Source organism: Nanorana parkeri, unplaced genomic scaffold (assembly GCF_000935625.1).
Source record: "Nanorana parkeri isolate BGI_ZX_2015 unplaced genomic scaffold, ASM93562v1 scaffold48, whole genome shotgun sequence".
NCBI classification, from domain to species: domain Eukaryota; kingdom Metazoa; phylum Chordata; class Amphibia; order Anura; family Dicroglossidae; genus Nanorana; species Nanorana parkeri.
In genome coordinates, this window is record NW_017306316.1 from 1,958,116 (window position 1) to 1,981,885 (window position 23,770).

Genomic DNA, 23,770 nt, shown 5'->3' on the forward strand with positions numbered 1-23,770 from the left:
GGACTCTGCTAGCATTTATAGGCCAATTAATAGTACCTTGTCAACAGCTTGCAGAAGAGCTTTCTAGCTTTGTTTAAGGCTAACCTAGCCATCTCTTGGATTCCATCATTAGCACTTTATTAGTCCTCAGTGGAACTATTTTACATCTGTCCAGCCACCATGTGTGGTCCAGACAGAACACAACTTAAAAAGGAATAGATTTTGCACCTGGATAAGTCCTTGTATTTTCATCGGAGGTGCAAAAACATTTTTTGGGTTGTCTGTTTAAACATTCTAACTATTTTTATAGTTTAAGATACTAGGAATGAGTTGTACCAGGCACACCATATACTTTCAATAAAGTGAAAATATAAGCAATACCATTTCATTGAGTAAAACAATGACATTTTAGTGTAATATATTCTAAAATACTCTCTGGCACGGAATCATAGGGGCAAATAAAAAATGATGTTAGTTATGCCAAAACAAATGTTTGTCCATGTACAAACAAGCTCGTTCAGGCTGAATGATTTTTTGGTGTGTGAGTGATTTCTTAAAAACTGCTATCAATTATGGCCCAATTAGACACTACTTTGGCATTTAGTCGAGTGTGCTGTCTCACTTTTAGCTGAACTGGAAGAAAAAGTCACTGGCACACCCATCTCAACCTTATGGTTCCATCCTGATTGACGTTAGATGGTTATGACATCACATTGAAGAGCAACGTTTCAGAACAATTTAGGTTCCTTCGTCAGGCAAATAAAGTTTGTAGCTAAAGTTTGTAGCCAGGGTAGCTAATCATAAGACAATAGTGGGAGACAGGAGAGCAGGCAAAGTGGGAACTTATTGTGGATTGGGTAATAAAGTGAGGAGGCAGAATAATTTAGGACTTAGGGGGGAGAAATTAAGATGATCATGGCTGGATGGGAGGAAGGCAATGCAGAAGCTGATCATGGATAGGAAATAGAGGAGACTAGCACTCTTTAAGTTCTTTTGTGGCACATGAGCCTTACTTCTGTTAATTTTAAAATGTAATAAAAATTATTGTGAAAGGAAATAGAGGAAACAGAGATGGGACAGGGAGATGGGCAGGTGATGGTAGGAACAGCAGGAGCTAATTGTAGAACAGGGAAGGACATGGCAGAGCAGCAGATAATCTCACCCAGAATAGGTAATTTATGAAATATACTTGCTTGTGACATCGAAAATAGAGTGATAGGATAATATCCAGTAGATTCAGTACTATAAAGAATACCAGTTTTTAGTACCCACTCTAACAACTGGTAGAAAGCTTTATATCCATATAGGTAATGCAAAAAGTTAATTTGTTTTACATATATTATATAAACATTAAAAAGCATATAGAGAAAAAAGCAGAATTTTTCCTAATATAATAAATATTGGAACAAAGTCTATACACAGGGGAAATAAGAGAAATCATTTCTTTATTGAAATGAACAACATGGAAAAGGTGTCAGGGCAAGCATAGTAAAAAGATTAAAATGCACTTGGAACTGGTATGAGGGAAAAGTGCAGGGGTAATAAAATAAAATCTATTGGGTCTACGGTTTAACCAAGAATGCAGAATATGAATGTGTCTGGAGATCACTGCTAAAATCCCCTTCCACGTTCAAGAAAAAAGGTTGTCTTCTTAATGGATTTTGCCATTTTCTCATTTACATATGTACAATTGAGTATAATGACTCATAAGATAAATAAGAAGGCTTGCTTAGGTTCTCTATGGAGATTTGTATGTGCCAGGTGGTTTTCTATTGTCTTATCACTGTAATATTTATATACATTTTGTGGAAGTTTTGTGGAGCTGTGCCATTAATAGTTTTTATTTCTCCTTGGATACCATTTATTTTCTTAAAACTCTTTTTGCCATGAGCATTTTTGGGACTGGATGCTGATAATGGAATAAAGGATCAGTATTTAGCTAGACGATAATAAAGTAATAGCTATGCCATGTAATCAATTTGACTGTACTGCTGTTTTTTTAAAGTAGAACTCTGGCCAAAAATATTCTTAACCCTTGCAGTGGGGCTACCCCCAAACTTCAAGGGTTAAGTGCTCATTTTGGTCTAGGTGCAAAAATTATTTCCTCCACTGTCATTATGGTATGTCCCTCGGCATCCACATGTTCTATACATGTGTCTATACGGTAGTACGTGAGGGCTCATGGGACATAGGACCGCTGGAGAAGAGTGGAAGAGAGGCTGGAAGGACTGGTCTAAGAGCCAGCTGGCTCCAAGGATTGGGTGAGTTTAACTTTGTTATTTTTGCAGCTAGACCAAAATGAGCATGTAACCCTTGCAGTGCGGGGGTAGCCCCACTTCAAAGTTTAAGAAATATTTTGCCCGTAGTTTGTCTTTAACTGTACTGCAGTACTCTACTGAGACTAACAGTCCTAATACACTTATCCAATAAGAAAGCTATTAAACATAAGAGTGTTTCATGTATCCAAGTGTGTCAAATAAGAATTGGCTGGGCTGCCAACTATCATCATCAGATTCTTAAATTTTGACAGCTTGATCTTAAAGTTTGCATCTCATTGGTGGTTAGGAGAAACACAGACAGCTCTTTTTTTTTTTAAAGAACCTCGGCCATGGCTCTATCAGGTTATTACTGCTGTTTATGACCCCTTTGGAATGATTTTCCTTCATTTTCTGTCCTAGGAAACATGACAGGAAATGAGATCAAACTAACTTTGACAGCTGTCAGTGAAGATGCCCCATTGGAAGTTTTCCCCTGTGTTCCTGTAATGATGACAACTGTAAAATTATGAATTTCCCATCACTTTTTGAGCTGGTGACAATGGTAACCATGGGAAATTGTAAGGTCAGATCTACCCAGTGGGGTCAGAGATGGCAATAAAAACCTGACTTTCTAATTCCTCCCCGCCATAAACTCTACAACTGGCTGGAGCTTCTTTAGAGCAAATTGATAAATAAAATGTCCATTGCAGTATGGTACTGATCTAATTTTGGTTACCTAATACTTCATAGCATGCTATGGCATGTGCAATATTCTTGTACAGCTTGGCTGAATAAAAACATATACTGTATGAAGCCATTGTGATAGGATCTACAAGAAGCCTTCACACTCAAGTTGAATGTTTACTTAATGTAGATAACAATTCTACAGCTGGAACCTACAGTACCTACTATTTAGAAAGTAATAATGCCATCAGTCAAAGACACAGGGATTGATTCACAAAGGAATAGAATCAGATCATTCAGCTGCATACTATGTTAACATTTCATAGCAGAACCTGGGCAAATAAAATCTTAACACAAGCAGTGGGGCTACTCCCGCAGTGCAAGAGTGCTCATTTTGTCTAGGGAGCTATGATAACCGTGATCTCGGCTGGCTTCTACACCACTCCCTCCAGCCAGTCTCCTCCTCCAATTAAGCGATGGCATGTCCATCAGCATGGCGTCTTCATGCTCTATACACTATGTAGAATGTGATGACTCACAGGACCTTAGACCCCTGGAGCGAGGTTGAAGGGGCTGGTCTAAGAGCACCGGGATCATGGTTTGAGTGAGTATAACTTTGTTATTTTACCTCCCTAGAGAAAATGAGCACTTTACCCTTGCAGTGCAGGGTTAAGATTTGATTTGCCCAGAGTTCTGCTTTAAGGTCGGACTCTTTAAAGACCAGTCCAAGCATCACTAATGGTAATCAGGTGGTGATAAACAAGAAACACCAGTCACATACTGTACATATAAGTGATACAAGCCTACAATGTCAACAAAATGACAACTGTGCTTAATATAGAAGAACTGATCATAAAATAATGTTTATACTGATGCTTTAAAGTGTTAGTGGTTTTTGCTTGAGGCAACTCTCATTTCTGTTTCTGACTACTATCATGAGCTAAACATTACTGAAAAATAGAGATCCAACTTAAATTTTTTTGGAATAACATTTATTTTTATTTTTATTCCAAACAAACAGTTCTACATTTGCCTTATATCCATAAAAAGACAATTCCAATATATATCATACCCAGGCTATATCCAGCTTCGAGATCCAACTTAAAATTACTAATAAATACCCAGTCCATAAGCCAAGGCTATTGTGGTTATTTTTATAGTTGGCACCAAGGCAGGTAAGAACATAAGATCATTTGTTTTACACTGATGGAAGAAAGCAGCTCTGAGGATTCCACGGGACCTATAAGAGAGAAGCTTGGGGCTTTTCTTCCCATTAGAATAATACAGCTTAATCATGGATTTGAACACAGTACAATTCACTGCTGAGCAAAGCTCACCTGGAAAAAGTGAATGTGTCCTGCAGATTGGGTTTTGCCATTTTATTTGACAGTTCCAGTAAAAAGTAATGATTCGAAGAAATGTTTAGATTTTCCATTTTATGAGATGTGTAACATTTGCTGGGAAAGTGAGATTTAACTACTTTGAACTGGATACAGCAAGTAACATACCATTTCTCTGAGTACTATATTGCAAGCCTGTTCTCATGCTTATTAATGCAGTCTCACTATAGTAGCATCCTTAGCTGAAAAGATTTGTTAGTTTTGAAATATCTCATTGATCATTCAGTTTTATAAAACTGTTGACATGTTCTACTATAATATATTATTTGCCAAAGATGTTTCTTTCTTAAAGGTAATCTTCTATCTGCAACCATTCAAGCAACTATGTCCATTGTTCACTCAGCAAAAATGCATTTTTGGTCAGCTGGAATAATGGAAAGGTTTGGGCAGTATGTTGCTCAAGAGATGTCCTAAAAGGCATACCTTAGACCTGACTCTCGGGTGTAAAGAGGTATGCAAAATTGTCTACAGTATTCTGATATATATTGACAGATGTTTTTTGTAGTGGTAATTTAATCAGGAAAAATAAAGGTTCAACCTCCAAAAATCTCTGATACTTGAGTTTTTGGGCAGATGTACGCAAGTATATTACAGGCAAAAAAAGAATACGTTATAGATGCTCTTTCTAGCGAGACCAATAGATCGTTAAAATAGATGATATGCTTGGGGATCCTGCCAGTGAGGGATACTTCCTTTGGCAGGGTGACAACACTAACTCTCCTGCATTGTCATCCCTTTAAGTCACTGAAGCTGCTAGGGCTACAGGGCTGCATGAGTATGTAGGTGATAAGGAGGAGGGATATCATTGTTAAAACAAATCACATCCCTCCTCTTCACTGCCTATCAGTGGCTGAAAGTTCCATCCGCAAAGCATTTTGATTGACAGCATAGTGCTGTCAACATGGTTTGTGGTGAAGAGCTATCATCACTCTGCGGGACACCCTGTGTGATGTCAGAAGTGATGTAGAGTGCCCACTCAGGTCAAGATAATGGGGAAAAAATGGGGTTGAGTATATGGGGGCAGATTCTGTTACCAAATAAATTTTGCCCATAGAGGATCTTTTTTTACTGATGCATTATTTTCTGTGGGCTGATCTCAACACATCTGCGACTACCAAGATGAGTGACATGCTACCATGTTAATTATTGATAATATTTAACCTAAACACCAAAACCCTAACCCTTAAATCCTAAGAAAAGATTTATCAAAGCCATAAGACTAATGTTCATTCGGGTTTTCTGTTATAAATGTTTTTCTTTCCTATACAGCCCTATGCTATAATTTATGAAAGACACACATTGCAGCACTGACATAAAATATGCCAAGACAGCCATGCCAAAATGTTAGTCTGAATACGACTGATGTGAGTAAAGAGGCTACAGATATGACACTAGTGTATTTTACTAGCACCAGATGCATGCTGTAGTTTTATGAATGCAGCATTTGGAAGCACTCATCCAAGCATAATTACTTCACACCCAATATAAATGCAGCCATCACAAACACCCTTCTCTAAGTAACAAAGTCTCAAATATAGCCTACAGTAGAGACGCCTGGCAAACGTTTGTACACCTTCTCTTGGCTTTAAAATAAAACAAAATGATAATAATACCAAAAAGATAAAAATAGTAATAGATGAGTTATATCAACTGCACAATTGCATATAAATATGCATTTTTAACAGCAAGGTCTTGCAAAATATTTGAAGTAGGCAGGTACTTTGGTTATTACAGGTTATCAAAAATTGTTTTAAAAAGGGTTCATTTCATTGAGAATAGTTTGAAATTTCTATAAAATGTAGAACCTCCCTGTCTGCCCATCATATTATAATTTCCATATCAAAGAGGAACTTTACCCATATTTTTTTAAATGACAACAAATACACCATTAGAAATGTTTAGTAATGACAATCTACAAACAGATACTGCTAGATAATTGCCGGCTTTTTATTATTTGCATACCTTATTTTTCTTTTCTTTCCCATTTTTCTTATGGTGGCCATTTTAACTAAGGGCAGATTAATATAGCTCCCTTTACTTCATGGAACTCTAGCACATGTAACTAGGACATGTAACCATGCACATCATCTCAGGGATGCCTTTCCCTGAGATCAGTTTGGAGTGATCACATGGGGGGCTTGTAAGCAAAGTAAGTAAAGTAAAAATAAATACAGTTTTTAAAATTAAAATTAAAAAATAGTTTAAAAAAATGTCAAAGTCCCCGCCCCCGCGAGCACGCGTGTCGCCACGTAAACACACGTAGGATGCGCCTACATATGTAAACGACGAACGCGCTATACATGTTGGGTATTGCAGCGCACGCCGGAGTGGGAGCAATAATTCTAGCGCCAGTATTTTTGGGTATCTCTAAATTGATGACCTGTGGGGGCTTTTAAAGTGTTGTCTAAGGACTTTTTGGGGTACTGAAGTTTGTCGCTGTTTCTTGGACGCACACAATTTTTAACCTGCGCATGTTGGGTATCTATTTACTCGTTGTAACCTCATCTTTTATATTTCATTTTAAAAAATAGATATTTTATTGTGTTTTAGGGGCATTTACGTACATTTTTCACTAAATTCTGGGGTTTGATAAGGAGTGCGCTAATATCGTGCAACATAAAATTTGCAAGTGCCACCATTTTATTCTATAGGGTCTTGGCTTTCAGAAAATATATAATGTTTGGGGGTTTTAAGTAATTTTCAGGCCTAAAATGTGGAATATAACATGGGTGCAAAAAATTAAAAAAAGGCCTCAGTCACGAAGGGGTTAAGGATATTTCTCTTAACACATGCAATATACGCAATACATCTTAATCAAAGACATTGATTCACAAATGATGGTGAGACAATGATTTCTCAACATGTTTCATAAAGGATCTACTTCCTCAGGAGGATAAAGTAGGTATGTATATGCATTAAATACTCATTTAAACAAGCCAATATGTTAAAATCATATAGATATTTGTGCATGTTTGTTTCCCATTGCCTGGCAAGGGGGCTGCAGGAGATCAACGAAGAGATGGCTTGACTAACAGTTGCATCACAAAGCAAGGGAAACTTTTTAATTACTTCTTCCAAAACCAAAGAACAAAACCAGCTTTTAGGTCAATCCTAGGCGTATACAGACCACACAAATCTATCTTAAAGGACAGATTAAGCAGCCATGCCAGACAAGATCCTCAATGAATCAATACAACCCCAATCTCACCTAGATAATATTACTAAAAAAAAGACCGCTATAACCAATCCAAATACAATGAAGGGGACAGTAGGCATCAAACTTGTGTATCTAAAAGGCTACCAGGGTGATCACTGAAGGTGACAATTGTAGTTTGCCAGATTCCGTCCACCCCTCGCAGACATAAAGGGGACGAGGGATATATCAATGACATATACTACTCCAAGCTAAATGCATGGTGCCAGCTTGTTTGCATAGCATGCTTGGTTCTATTCACAGGTTTAACAACCCATTAAAAATTGGTTTGGTTATTTCTACCTGTTTTTACTTTTGTGAATTTCAGAATCAGTCACCAGCAGCTGTAAGTATAGTAACAACTTTATGCAAAGATGCTGAACTTAGCATATCAATCCGTCTAATGCGCAGGAGCTTAGAGGCATAGCTAAGAAAAAAAACTCTTAGGAGAGACACCTGGAAGGCATTAAAAAGTGCGTAGTGCACTTGCTTGCTGAACACCTGGATGCATGACCAATAAAGTCGGTGTCTCTTCAGGGTGTATGGATTGTAGTGTGGGAGTAAAATAAGCCCCAGTATTGGTGTCATTGGCAGCAATAGTAGCCCCCAGCATTGGTGGTCAGGGGTTGACTGTAAAAATAACCGTCACTCTTACATGGAAAACGATCATATTGATGGTTCTCATTACAGAAGTATGCAGGAGACTATGGGAGAGATGTACAAATGGATGTGCAGAGCTTTAATTGTACTATTTCTGCACTGTGTCTTTCTACAATTAATTTGTTATCTGCCTATAATTTACAGCTGTGTGTAATTTTGTGCATTGTACATATTTCATGCAAGCAAACCGTGCTCAGCCTTCAGTAAACCTTCCTTGTGCTAAATAGATATAAGAGGATCAGTGGCTACCTATTATTTTCTGTGGTCATGCTGTTCTCAACTGGCTGTTATTTGTCAGTTCCAGGAAAGTCCAGATCTGTGTCCTGAATAATAAATTAGGCTGAAGTTTAAGCTGCTATAAGAATTTGGAATACACAACTACACAGGCACCAAAATCAATATACAGTGTTCCAATTAAAGCAAAATAGAAAATAACATTCCTTAAAAGGAATACATAGTGATGTTGTACAGTATATTTCGTCTGCATTTATTATGGTCAAGAATGAAAAAAATTAAATAACACAGTTAACACAGGTAAATATTAAATATTCTCTTTAAATATAAAATATGAAAGACTCTGCTCTCCCATGGTTCTCCTCTCCTTCTACCTATCTAAGCGCTCCTTTAGTGTCACCTACAAATCTAACTCCTCCCCTCCTCTTCCTCTTTCTGTAGGGGTCTCCTAAGGCTCTGTCCTTGGACCCCTTCTCATTTCTATCTATACCTCCTCCTCAGTTAATAACCTCACAAGGCTTCCAATACCATCTCTATGCCGATGACACTCAAATCTATCTTTCTACTCCACAACTCACCCCCTCAATGTCCTTGCGTGTCACTAATCTACTAACTGACATATCAGTCTGGATGTCGCAACACTTCTTAAAACTCAACCTTTCAAAAACTGAGCTCATGATTTTTCCTCTAGCCCGTGCACCTACCCCAAACTTGTACCTTGAGATTGTTAACACAACTATCCAGCCCTCCCCCCATGCCAAGGTACTAGGTGTTATTTTTGACTCGGACCTCACCTTTCTTCCCCACATCCAGTCACTATTCAAATCCTGCCGCTTTCACCTTCGTAACATCTCCAAAATACGCCCGTCCTCACCAATGAAACCGCAAAATTACTCATTCACTCACTCGTTATCTCTCGTCTTGACTTGACACAGGCTTTCCCCCTTCAGTCTATCATGAATGCAGCTGCTAGACTCATTCACCTAACCAACCGCTCAGTGTCTGCAACCCCCCTCTGTCAATCCCTACACTGGCTTCCAATAGCCCAAAGGATAAAATTCAAAATATTAACAACCATTTACAAAGCCATCCACAACTCTGCCCCGGCTATATCTCAAACCTTGTCTCAAAGTATCACACTAACTGTTCCCTCCGCTCTTCAAAAGACCTTCTGCTTTCCAGCTCCCTCGTCAACGCCTCCCATGGACTCCAGGACTTCACTAGAGTCTCTCCCATCCTATGGAACTCTCTACCCCAACCTGTCCATCTATCTCCCACTCTGACTGCCTTTAGGCGATCCCTTAAGACTCATCTCTTCAGGGAAGCCTATCCCACCTCAACCTAACCACTGAACTATCACTTTCTCAAACAATTCATCCCTCATCCCTCAGCTACCTCCTCATGTATCACTTGCCCCTTCCTTTTAGATTGTAAGCCCTCACGGGCAGGGCCCTCCTTACCATCTTGTCTTGAATTGTATTGTGATTGTAATGTCTTCCTTATATTGTAAAGCGCTGCGCAAACTGTTGGCGCTATATAAATCCTGTATAATAATAATAATTCTGAATATATTGTTTTCTTAGTTTCAACCAGCAGGTAGAGCCTTAGGCTCATTTTCATATGTTTTGCACCAGTCACGTGAAAGCAAATATTCCTTAGCATATGATTCACTAAGCTTAGTGAACATTCACTTTGTAAACTGAATATTTAATATTCCAAGTGAACATTTGCTTCTCCTTTTTTAAATAAACCTGGGCCAGTGAGAACAGTGACTCATACCCTTCCCTCCCCCTTCCTCTAGATTTTTTATTAGAAAGAGAGAGAGAAAGTATAAAGGGCAAACAGCTTTTGTTGTGCTTTCTCTTTAAAGAGTCATGGGAGCCCCCTATTAATATCAAGAAAACACATAAAACATCAGTTTTAAAACATAAACCTAAAATAATCCTGTGCTTTACTCATGTAGGGCAAATAGAAATAACTGGAACTTCAAGGTATAGTGGATTCTATGATTCACTCCACGTCCTTCCATTTGACAATGCTGGTACTCAAACTAAAAGTGTCTAAAAGTGCTGTCATATTGGGGCTTAGGATTTAGGTCAGGCAGCTTTAAAATGCTGGCGAAAGGGCAAACAATGGAAAAAATATAAAACTGCAGTGTCAATTATTTGACTATAAAAAAAACTGTACTGCATCAGTACTTTAAGTCACACTAAACTCAGGAGTTAAAACTTAAACATGCATAAAGTATACTATTAAAATACTGTATCCTTTTTCTGTATCACTCAGCTGTAGATACTCAAATCATCTCTGAATTTGTGCTGATGCTGTCCCATGTTGGCCTACCATCTCACGTTTAGTTTACTCTATTGTATTGAGAATGTGACCCATCACAAGAGTGAGCTTGGAGCAGAAGCCACTTTACAACACAAACAGGGACCATAGGGAACAAAAGTAGCCACCCTCCAGAAGGAAGGACAGTGTCAGCATCAATTAAGAGATGATTTGAGGATCTACAGCCGAGTGATACTCAAATAAGCAACATTTCTGTTAACATTTTTAAAATGTAACTCCTGAGTTTAAAAAACAGCTTTATTCCCTAGGCCTAGCCCCTACACCCATGTTAGGCCTCAAGTAATGGCTATAGCCACACTTTCTCCTAACAATTTATAGAGTCACTTCTACACACAAGGCAGCCTGTAAAAAAAAAGAAGCAATATACTTACCTTCCAGGCAGCCCATGTGTTGAAAATATGCTGCTTTGTACAGCTCCAGGTGTGTAGAATACCTACTCCCTGCCGCACACTGTGGTTCTGCCGTCTAAATCATGCGTTGTCGCCATTATAGCCAGTGGGAAGAACCATGACGTGTTGGGAATGGTAGCAGGCATTCGACCCACCAGAAGTGTTGAATACCTGCAGCAGCTGGGGAGCAGTGAAGCAACGGCTTTACAACACACTGCCCTTCTTATATAGGTTGCCTTCTGTGTAAAAGCAGCTTAGTGGTCACTTTAACATTAGTGGGATTATCCATTAGGAAGGCTTGAGAAGGAGGACAAGCTAAGCTCAAACTTTACAGGAAAAGTTGAGAGATTTACTTATAACATCAGCTTCTCATATCTGCAGATCTACTAATCATCTTGAAATTCAGTCTCCACTGAGCTCCAACTGCCTTGGTTTGTGGCAGGTTTACTTTAATGTGAATTTATTGGTATGACTGGCTTGTGCTATTCACCACAATTTATATTTTTTAGACTTACAATTAGAAAATGAAAAAAAATATTTTCTAGACACCTAGGGGAAGTGTTAATGTAATGGCTGTTACTGTTCTGGACAATAACACTAATATATTTCACTCGTTTGTATCATTAGTTGTTGGCTGCAGAAATAGGCCTACTTTGTAAATCATTTATTGCATCGCTGAGTATTCCGGCAATAAACTGTAATGGGTTTGCTTTGGCAAAGATTGTGTTTTAAACAGTATTTTTAAATCCAGTACAGATTTCTAAATCTGGTACTTTTAGAGAAGACAGCAACATAATCAACTTTTTAAACACTTTTTTATGTGTGTTTTGTTCCAATATATTTGCAAAGCTTATAAACAATGATGTTTACATTTATGGGTTAGTAATGTTCCATCATAAGAACAGGGTTTGCTTTTGTTTGCTTGAGAACTGCTTCTCTATCCATAAAGTTTAATAAAATTCATATTAAAAAAATTAAAGCCCCCCATGTACACACAGGTATTTGTATTTTTCCTTTCACCCATAGCCAAACGACTATAATACACGCAGTGCAGAGGGTGAGGGGATTATTTATTGGGGGTGGGGGGTACTGCATGGGTACATTTAACAGTAGTCTGGAGTTGGACCTTAAAGTGACATTAAACCCTCAGATTTTTTAACATAAAACAATACTGTAATGTGTGCCTTACTGTAATCCATGGTTGTTTCCCTTCTCTTTGCTGCTCTTCCTTTTAAATCTGTGTCTGTTCTCATGCTGGGCAGAACTTCTGTTTTGCAGCAGACTGCCTTGTCTCAGGAATGGATATATGGTGTCTGTGTATAGGTTTGTATAGGTTTGTAACCTGAGCCAGCACTACAGGAAGAGGCCCTGAGCTGCAAAGGGAAGTTCTCCCCAAGCATGAGAAGACATGAGGATTTAAAAGAAAGAGCAGCAAAGAGAAGGGAAACTACCATGGATTACAGTAAGGCACACATTACAGTATTGGTTTATGTAAAAAAATCTGAGGGTTTAATGTCACTTTAAGCATAGAATAAATACTATAACAGTAAATTCTGACTTTTAGGCATAAATGGTATTTTTCATATATTTTGTTTCAGCATTTAACATTTTAGTTTGTTGGATAATATTAAAAATATATCAGACCAAAAATGATAGCTTGGACTACCAGGTAAATTAAAATACTCTCCCCTGAGAAACATCTGTTGTTTGTAATACATGCAGTGATAAGATGGACCAGATACATAGGTAGAAATGATAGAGACAGCAAAACATTTTTACGGCACAATTTTATTAGCATTTTGAGATGCATAGACATAGAACATTTAAATTTACAGCCATGCTCTACCTCAGAGACTCAAAGCAGCAACACAATAAGCGTGCTTGATGGCTGCCAAACTCACAAGGATTGGCAATCTTTAAATAACACTTAAGAGGAAAGCTTGGAAGACGAGAGTGAAAAACCAAAAGCAGTAAGTCATAAAAGTTTAAGCAATGGTCTTGATGGCAACCTTGTTCCAACATACAATGGGCAAATGTTATGTTCTAATCCAATAAACCAGAGGTAGAATAATATACAGACTGGGAGAGGAGAATTAAAATGTTGGTCTGTTTACAAAAACTTCTGTTTAATAGCAAGCAAATGTAACTACTGTTTGCTGGAACATTTCAAATGGATAGAATACAGTCAAATAGCCTATTTAAGAGATGGCTGGTGATCACTGGTGAGTCCGTCAATAGATTCACACACATTAAATATATATCTTTCACCTCTGAGTATGTTTTATGACAAAGTTTTTACAAATACAGTACAAACACATTCTTGTGCTTCTTATTTTTGTCTCCCTTTCTTCATTTTTGATTAAACCTTTTAGGTAATGCATGACTCCTAGCTGAAACAATGCATGCAAATGCAGCCACAACTTTTTTTTTTGGTATGGTGGGAAAGTGTTAGAACCTCTGCCAAATTTACTGCCATTTGGGTCCCTGTTAGGGAGTTATTGTAGCACACAGGCACACATCGTCCCACACTGTTCTCTCTACTGAATGTTGTGAAGGAGCGGTGATATTGAGCTATGGAAGCCCGTTTGGGAGTTGTTTCCTCACCTCCTTTGTGTTTGTTGGGTGTCAGACAGAGCAAGAAGTGAGGCAAAATCTCAGGCAGAATTTAAAACATGGCAGGGGTTTTAGCCCTTGCCCAATATATCCAAAAATGTAAAAGGTTTTGGTTGGCACTGGGTGGTATTATCAAAGGGGAAGTTTCTTACAGTTTCTCTTTTGGGAAGTCTAATAACTGTATAAGAGAAAATAAGAAAAATATTTTGTTTAAAAGAGAATCTACAGCACCAAATCAAAAAATAAACAGGGTTCCCTGTGCCCCCCAAAATTCAAGTCACTCTGTATTGAATTCAATGACAGCTTCAATGTTTGCTGGGTATGGTCCTTCCACCCTTTATGCTTTACTAGTGGCCACTGAGGCTGGCCATCACGTTGATAGTTTAATAGTAAAGTGAAAGAGATAGGAAGGAGCAGGACAGAGCCAGTAAACATAGAAGCTAATTATGGTTGTATGCAGAGGACTCAGAATTCAGAGGCCCCTTTGTGCTCTGCTGGACAATGTTGACATATGTTTCAAGGGATGTAGCAGTTTACTTTTCATTTTGGTTTACTTAAAGTAAACCTGTAAACCTGTAGCATCATTCAACCCTGGTTTGAACAGCAAACATCTACAGGTGCCTCTACAAATTTGAAATGGATTTTCAAAGTGGCCATGGAGCCCCACATTTCAGGACACCCTGTTGTTAATTGTAACCAGATCTTGCATGGTCATGCTTTGGCACATCATCTCCTGCCCCTACACATCCTTACGAGTCAGTGAGGCTACCCATTACTCTCAGTGGAAATTAACTGAAAATCTGTAGGAACCTGGGGATAACAGCTATGTGCGCCATGGGAAACCTAACCATGATTGAGGCTCCAACAGTCTTTCTGTTAAGGTAGTTTTAAGTTGCAAATAATAATATTGAAATTAAAGTGATATTGCAGTCAAAATGTTTAAAACAAATTCACATGCTAAATAAATCACTTACAATGGATGCTGCTTCTTGATGTTTAAATACTTTCGTTTTCTGCAGAATCAGCTGGTCCCCTGAGCACTGACCCGATACTTTGTTTTTCGGTGACTCCTTTCCCTTGCTGGATCCTATGGAGCCATCCTTGTGTGTGTTGGTAAGTTGTGTGTGTCTCCACAGACACGCAGACACAGCAAGGCAAGCCTCTCCCTTCCTCCCTGTTCCCCTCTCTTCCCCCTTCCCTTCTCCAAGCTGCTGAAGGCTGTTGTCCCTTGTGATCTTATACTGGACAGGTAGTTCAGGGAAGCCGAGCTGAGAGAGTCCAAACCCACTGTTCAGAAACATGATGACTGTAAGTGGTTTGGTAAACATTTAAAGAAATACTTTGCTGGACAATGTACTGCATATTTGTTTGATCTGAATTCAATATTAAAAAAACGTTTGAGAGTTTAATACTCCTGTAATATAGACTAAAACCTTCAAAATAAAACACCCACTCATATAATCTCCCTCCCACTCCAATTAGCAAACAGTACTATAAGCAAAGATTCCAAAATAGAACATTTAACTGAACAGAGTACACACAATATTTATAAGCTGGAAAATTCAAGTTCTAACCAAGGCTGCCAAACACTGTCAAGGTTGGACAGGCTGAGCTTAGATAAATAATATTATATTACTGAAGAGCATCATTTACTATCTGAATAAAGAGTTTGAGAACTGGTGCTGGAGAAACCTTCCAGCAAATAAAAATAACTTTCCCGGCATATAACAGTAGTAGTCGAAACATGAATCATGAATGTGTCCTTGGAACAGATGAGTCGATAAATATTGCAGATGTACTTGAGGGGTACAAAGAACCTTTAATCACAATTTGGAGGAAAAATATGTATGCATTGAAACCAATCATTTGTGATAGCTGGACAAGACCAAAATACATCAAAGCAGATACCATTATCAATTTCCAACATTTTTTAAAGGTTTTTTTAAAGGAGGGTGTACAGCCTGGGCCCGTGCTTCCACTAGGCAAAGTAGGCAGCCTCCTAGGGCGCAGCCTTGACCACTCACCCCCCCCTTATCTATTTCAAATTGCAAAAGCCAATAGCAGATTGCTTTCTCTCTCAGGTGCGCTCCTCTGCTCAATGGGTGGGTGCAATAGGCAGTCTGCTATTGGCTCTTTCAAATTAAAATAGCCAATAGCAGTCTGGCTATTGCTTCTGGCTCCTAACATCCACCTGTGGCCTGTGGAAGCTAGCCAGCAGGTGAATGGAGCCACGCGGGGGGGATTGGGGGTTGTGCCACAGGAGGGAGGCTGGAGGGTGCAAGTAGCTGGCCTTGCCTAGGGTGCAAAATAGTCTAGCACTGACCCTGTGTACAGTGCAGTGCAATCAATACATTTAAACTTAGACTGACTGATAATTTTGTGTGCTATTACCTAAAGAAACATTGGTCTCCCCTGAACTTGTTCTTAATTACTTTACAGAAATGCTTTTGAGGGTTTATCTTGGAAATGAAAATAAAAAAATGCATTGAAATAAACTGAACCTTGCAGAGTGTACACTGGCCAGCTAGATAGATTTTTAAGGAAAGCAGTATGGTGACAAAAAGACCTAACATTAAAGATCCCCAGGATGAGGTAAGTATATTGAATTAGGGAAATATTCACTATGGGGAAGTTCAAAAAGTATAATACATTTGATGTATGCTATTATTGCATTATTGCAGGTTGAATAGCCTACAACACTGTAGATGTCTTTACTGTGTAATTTATTTAAAGCTTCACTGAACTTTGAGCTTAAATCAGCTAAATGCATTCTAGGTGATTGAAAAAAAGGTGTGTAAAGTTTTACAGTTGGGTTTCTTTAAAAAGCAGCCACAGCTTAAGTAGAAAAGCCTGTCTCCTGCCAGCACGCTTCAGAAAAAGACCCTTGCTCTGTGTGGAGGAAGTGATCTCTATGCAAGTCTAAAGGTGCCCATACACTTGTAAAGTACTTAAAAAAACGTACTATCTGCCCATCTTGGACAGGCAGATCGTACTTGTGATCATCGCAAGCCCGCCCCCCTAAGGAGCGGGCTTCCGATGACTGCAATGCTGAATGGGCAACCCGTTCAGCAGTCATCTCTCGATCATGTTAAAAACCAGCCGAAAATCGTACGGTTCTCGGCTGGTTTTCCAACATGCTCGACATACAAAAGTCGTGCGACCGTACATTAGAAATGGTCGCACGCCTTCCATACACTGCACGATTCTCATACAATCGCGGGATTTCCCGCGATTCTCATAGGAGAATCGTGTAGTGTATGGGCACCCTAACACAACCCCTGCTGAGTCAGAGCTCAAGCTCTTTAATTATAAAGGTGTGTGTGATTTTTTTTATTACACAGCTATAGGTCTCCCTCAGTAGGGAAAGGATGTGTGAGTGTGTGTGTGTGCAGAGAACCCACTGACTCCACACAGAGAACAAGGACCCTTCTCTGCTCGGCTGCTTTCTAAAGAAAAAGTAACTGTAAGACATCTTTTATTTTCATGCAACTAAATTGTATGTACACTGAATGATTTACACTTAAAGTTCACCTGGGCTTTAATTAGACATAAAGACATGCTAAAATGAATGTTTTAATGAAATTTACCCAAATTTAATGGTGGGATTGAGTAAACACTCTGTGCTAAAAAGTCTAACTGCTAATACTGTTCATGGTTTCAGGTCTGCTTATTTTATGGTAAATTTGGCAGCAGGAGTCACCTGACTCACTGTAAGTGAAATCATTATTTACATATGAAAGCATTAACATGTCCAAGGGGAAATATCTTCTCCTTAAAAATCTCATAATGTTCATGAAGAACTGGCATAGCCTCTCATGTTACATAGCCAATGCGTAACAGATCTCTGTTGTCCATTATGTCATCTATGGATTCTTCATTTCTAGAAAATCTTACACAGCAAGACAAATCATGTATTGTGTTGATTGAACACTTGGTAACCAATTTAATATGGGGGAAATGTAAATGTTTTAAAAGTGGAGAAAACCCTATAACAGGAACTGGTACCAAGTATGACATACAGAGTTAGCATAATATAATATAAGAGATAATATAGCATTTATCTATAGCTGTGGGTCTCAAATGTATATTAAAAACAATGACAATGGAGGAATGCCAAGTGTCCTGAAAGGTATGCACTTTAATTTCCGGTATCTTCTAAATGTACATATGGTATGCCTGGGGAATATTAGGTTTTGAACAAATGAGAGACCTTCTGCAAAAAAATCTTTACACTGTACATCTGATTTTAAATTTAAAAAGTAAAAGTGTTTCCTAGTGTTGTACGCCTCATTAGATATGAAACTGTGTAACCTGCTTACCTAAAGTAATGAAGTGATCAGGACCATCCAGTTGCCTCAGGTGGCATTTCATTGGGTCACGTGGGGGGCCACATGGCACACCTGCCAGCCCCTTTTTGGCCACAGCATCCCAGGTTGCTAAGAGCTCTGGCTCTGGCTGGGCATCCTGCCCAGCTCACTGATATCAATGGTTGCCAGAAGCTGAGTGGGCGCTCCTCTGTCACTTTACTCCCCTTGCTGCACACACTGCTTCTGCTTGTCTTGGCAATGGATGACTGAAATAATGCTCAATTATTTCAGATAATACCAGCAACAGCATCCAGAAGGGAAGAAATTGCAGAAGAAACCTCACTGTGATTTGTATACTGGGGCTACAAAAGTAAGTATAACATCCACCCATAATAAAAGAGATGGATGAAAAGCAAAATGGAAAATCAACATATTTATAAAATGACAGCTGTAATGAATGTGCGTTATTCTTAAAGGTAGATTGTATGATCTAAAAAAAAGTTTATTTTATTAAATATGACCTTTAATATTCAGCTGCAGTGGCATTAATAAATGCAGAAGCGCTCTAGATTCTGTAATCTTTTTTAAAAATTACATGGTAAGGTAAATGTAAATTTTTTCACATCAGAGAATGTAATTTGCAATAAAGTTTACTAAAATCATTTCAAGGTGTGTAGATCACCTGGAGATTTGTTATCCTAATGCAACATGTAGTACTGTGTTGACTTACCTTTAACAGGCCAGCACTCGTTTTGTTTTCAGATGTTTTTTCTTTGTGGGCAAGTTGTTCTAATAATCACAGTGAATGTTAACAATGAATGACTGAACTTAACACTAGAGGGAACTTCTAGCTGCTTTTTGAACTTCAAGGATCAGATCACAATATACAATCAGATATAATAAACTATTCATATTTATACAAATCACTGAATACATTTTTAATATTATGCTTGTGAAATATTTTCTAGTAAATAAAAAGTATGCTCATCCTCTTGGGTTCTGAGGGTTGCACTCGACCACCTCTTTTGATATTGCCAATCGTGCACACAGACCTGGATCTTACTGTTGCTGCTCACGTTGTTGTTGTGTATACCTATGTTATTTGCTTAGATTGCTTGGTACTTATGTACATTTCTCCTTACCTTACTCGTCCAGCTCTTGGGCTGCTTAACCACAGGGCTCTAACTAATGGGCTGAATAGACGTGTCGATCACATTGTGGCTGCCCCCCACCTTGTAGCCCCAACCCCCATTGCTAATCTTTTTCTTCTGCCTTACAGGTGTCTATGTTTTTCTTTAGTTTTTTATATTGTAACCTAAAATGTATACGATATTTTGTATAAGCTTATATGCAGTATTAATTATTGCAGGGCTCAAAATTTCCACTCGCCCCCTCACAAATTGCGAGTGAAAATTGCGTGGGGGCGAGTGGAAATGAAGCCATTGGGGTTGATTTACTAACCTTATAAACACACCATGAACGTGTTTACACCTCTGTAGTGTGTTCCCTCCCAGCATGATCTATGGGAGGAATCGAAACACCTTTGTAGTGTGTACACACCCAGCAGGTGTGTTGTGCAAAGCCCTGCAATGAATTGCAAGGTAATGTGGTGTAAATTAGCTCTATGTTATGTTGCTTGCGTTGATGAATGCAGGAATGTAATGTACAAAAAACTTATTTCAAAAAACGGTCATCCACAACCAGCTTGGCAATATAATGATATTTAATTAGTAAGGCAAATATACAAAACCAGCAGTGACCCTCAAAAGTTATAAGTAACAGTCAATTATTTTAATTGACTTAATGCAGAAGTATTTTTTTAGGACCTTCCCTGTCTTAGAACCTACATAACACTTACGCTGAGTTCCCTTCAGCAGCCATCAAGTGACTAAAACTATGCTAGTGGGACATGAGCTCTCTACATTCAGGCAGAGAACTGTTTGAAATGATTTAAATCGATCAGTTTTAGATTAATTTGTTAGGTCTACGTAAATTCTGGATTTGAACTGAAGCTTCGGCAAATGTACTTGGAAGAGGCAATTCACAACAACTGAGAAAAGGTTTAAACCCCGAGGGTTTCTTAACAATGGCACTAGTGCAGGATTTAGAATATGGTGCTTCATTTTGTAGGGTATAACACCTGTATATTATTTTACATTTTGTTTGCCAGATCTCATTTTCATAGTTACATAGTTACACAGTATTTGAGGTTGAATAAAGACATAAGTCCATCAAGTCCAACCTATTGTGTGCATGCATTTATGAGCAGGTGTGTGCGTGTATGTGTCCATGTGTGATTTTTCTCTTAGCAGTACCTGTACCCCTGTATATTATGGTCTCCAGGGAACTCGTCCAGGAGTCTCTTGAATGATTCCATACTCTTAGCTGAAATCAATTCCTGCGGCAGCGAGTTCCAGACCTTAACCGCTCTAACTGTGAAGAACCCCTTGCGCCCTGTATGTTGACATTTTTTTTTCAACCAATTTTTGGTTGTGCCCTCTGGTCTTTGTTACGGAGCTGACCGTAAACAGTTTGTTACTAAGGTTGCTGTCACCCTTGAATAGTTTATACATGAAAATCATGTCTCCCCTTAATCTCCTAACCTCCAACGAGAACATATTTAATTTTAACAACCTTGTTTCATAGTTCAGATCCTCGAACCCCTTAATGAGTTTGGTTGCCCTCTTCTGGACTTTTTCCAGCTCAAGGACATCCTTTCTGAGTATCGGTGACCAAAACTGGACCGCATACTCCAGATGTGGCCGAACCAGTGATCTGTAAAGTGGCAAAATTATATACTTGTCCCTGCAATACATTCCCTTCTTAATGCAAGACAGGACTCTGCTTGCTTTGTTTACAGCAGCCTGGCACTGCGCGCTGTTCTTCAATATGCGGTCTATAATGACCCCCAAATCCTTCTCCGTTTCTGACTTCCCTAGTGGCACACCCATAAGAGTATAGTCCATTTGCCTATTTTTAACTCCAAGGTGCATTACCTTACATTTATCGACAATGAACTTCATCTGCCATACAGTTGCCCATTCCCCCAATTCTATCCAGGTCCTCCTGTAATGTTAGAATGTCTAAATCTGTGTCTACTAACCTCCCAATTTTCGTATCATCAGCAAACACTGAGACATGACTTCTCACTCCCTCCCCTATATCATTAATAAATAGGTTAAAAAGCATGGGACCCAGCACCGAACCCTGGGGTACATCACTCATGACCTCAGCCCAGTCTGAGAAGGTGCCTTCAACTGATACTTTGTGCACGTTCTTGTAGCCAGTTTTATATCCACGTGCACACTAATTGATCTATACCCATAGCCCTTAGCTTGTATAACAAGCGTTTATGTGGCACCGTATCAAATGCTTTGGCAAAGTCCAGATATACTACGTCCATCGGCCACCCCCCATCCAGATCTCTACTTACCTCTTCGTAAAAGGTCAGCAGGTTGGTTTGGCAAGAACGATCCTTCCTAAATCCGTGCTGCACATCACTTATTATACTATGATCCCAGACGAATTCCACTAAGTAGTCCTTAATAATTCCCTAACAGTTTACATACTATGAATGTCAGACTAACTGGTCTATAGTTCCCCGGTTGGCATTTTGACCCTTTTTTGAATATAGGTACCACATTAGCCCTTCTCCAGTCACTTGGCAATCTACCAGCCATTATGGATTCCTTAAAAATGAGGAACAGTGGTCTCGTTATCTCCTTGTTCAGTTCTTTGAGTACCTTGGGGTATAGATTATCAGGTCCTAATGCTTTATTTGCATTTAGTAGTTTAAGCCTATGTTGTATCCCAGTTTCTGTCAACCATTCAGGTGTATTTCCTGTTAAATTTTGTGTTTTATTATGTACATTGGGCCCGTCTGTTTCCTTGGTGAATACCGACGTGAAGAAAGTATTTAGCGCCCCGGCCCTCTCCCTGTCGTTTGTGAGTAACGACCCATTTATGTCCTTTATTGGCGCCTATTTTCAAATGCCTGTTCTCTGGCATGCAAGGAATATGAAACTAACATGTATGTAAAAGGGATTTCCATAAAATACTTCATAAGGTGTATATTACAACAAATATCAGAATTGAAAGAAAGGGCTATATATCACCCCCTTGTGCTTTATTAAAGAGTCAAACCGAAAGTGTTATTTCAGATTCTGGAAGGAATTGGCAAAGTAAATAAACTAGGGATGTTAATAATTTTATGTCTCCTGGTGAGATCTCTGTGCTTGGATTTCAAGTCTGAATGCCTGCTGCAATCATTCTAGGGGGGTCTCAGTCTACCTGTATATGTATTTAATTTATTTTATGGAGAAAGCAGCAGGAGAAGTGGAAAAAATCAATGTAGAAGGACACTTCAAAATCCCAAAAAGCAGAAGAGAAAATATTTAGCATCTACAACAAGGAGATCTCACAGCAGGCAAGTAGGGGCACCAGTCTAATTCAGTGCAGACATAATGTGATTGTCCTGTTTCCCTGTATAATTCTATGGCAGCAGCACTGCAGGCAGCTAGAGTAGAGTCGAGGATGGAAGTGCTGGGAAAAAGTAATATTTAATTGTGTACATTTTATATTTGCTTTATGTCCCTAATAACACCACCTCCCAGTACAGAAGTTCAGCACACGGAGCCCCACATTTTGATAAATAGGATCCAATTTGATCTAAAAACATTTGTAATATTATGAAAATCAATGGGTGACCGAAAATCACACTTGGATAGACTGACCCCTTAATTTCCATAACCATTTCGTGACATGTTTACCCAAATATTTTACGACGAAATCAGAAATAATATTTTTTCTTTAATGGTATATAAATACACCAGGAAAATCAAATATGGTGAATACCGTTGCCTGTTCTAAAATAAAAACTTTATTCAGTGTTAATTAAATTGTAATTTAATATTTGTTTAGATAAACTTTAGTCATTTTTTGAGTTTGTATGTAATAATCATGCACATTATTATATAAGATAGTAGCGAAACTGTTTACATGAAAACAAAATTTGTTTCTTAGAACTTCTAATAAACTGGCTGTTTAAGATTCATTGAAACATAAAGGCAATATTTTACAAATGTTATCTTGTTAATTCATGCAATGTAACTTGTTGAACGTACATTTTATTTCATATCATCTCATAGAGTGACTATGTGAACAAAGGATATTTTAACTTCGTTCAACCAATTTGTGTATTTATGCTCCGTATCTGCTAGAAGATGTGGTTTCAGATTTCCTCTACAGTACCACCCAGTGATGAAAGCTGGTATTGCAACTAATGCAATTAAGCAGTTCAGCCCCAAGCAAAGTAAACAATGCAAATAAATATTTGAAAAAAGAGGTACAGTATCTTACCTTCTTCACAGTTACTTCCAGTAAACCCCGGGCAGCATCTCCACTCCATGGTAGTGACTGTACGATACGACATTTTATACACAGGTCTCAGAACAGTCCTATAACTAATACAAACAAAAATTAAGTCTATTGTTGCTATGTACAAAACATCTGATGCCAGTAACAGTGCTTGTTGTATCTGGAAAACCATACAATTTTTTATAGATTACACTAAAACCTGAATTTTAGAACAAAAAATATCTTTGGAGATATAAAAGTTAAGTTTCAGCGATATATAGGGACTGAGTACATTTTAAATTAAATTACTATAAGTGGAGATTTGTTACACACTGTAACTTTCACT

The 23,770-nt window shown here is 38.5% G+C and overlaps 1 protein-coding gene across 1 annotated transcript in view; it reads right to left on the reverse strand.

The window, feature by feature from the left end:
* The window catches only part of COL26A1 (collagen type XXVI alpha 1 chain), a 299,832-nt gene that overhangs the window by 197,707 nt on the left and 78,355 nt on the right, over positions 1-23,770 (reverse strand). The window contains exon 3 of the mRNA XM_018573790.1: positions 23,428-23,531. Within this exon, the coding sequence (XP_018429292.1) occupies positions 23,428-23,531 (104 nt within the window). The remainder of the gene's footprint in view (positions 1-23,427; positions 23,532-23,770) is intronic.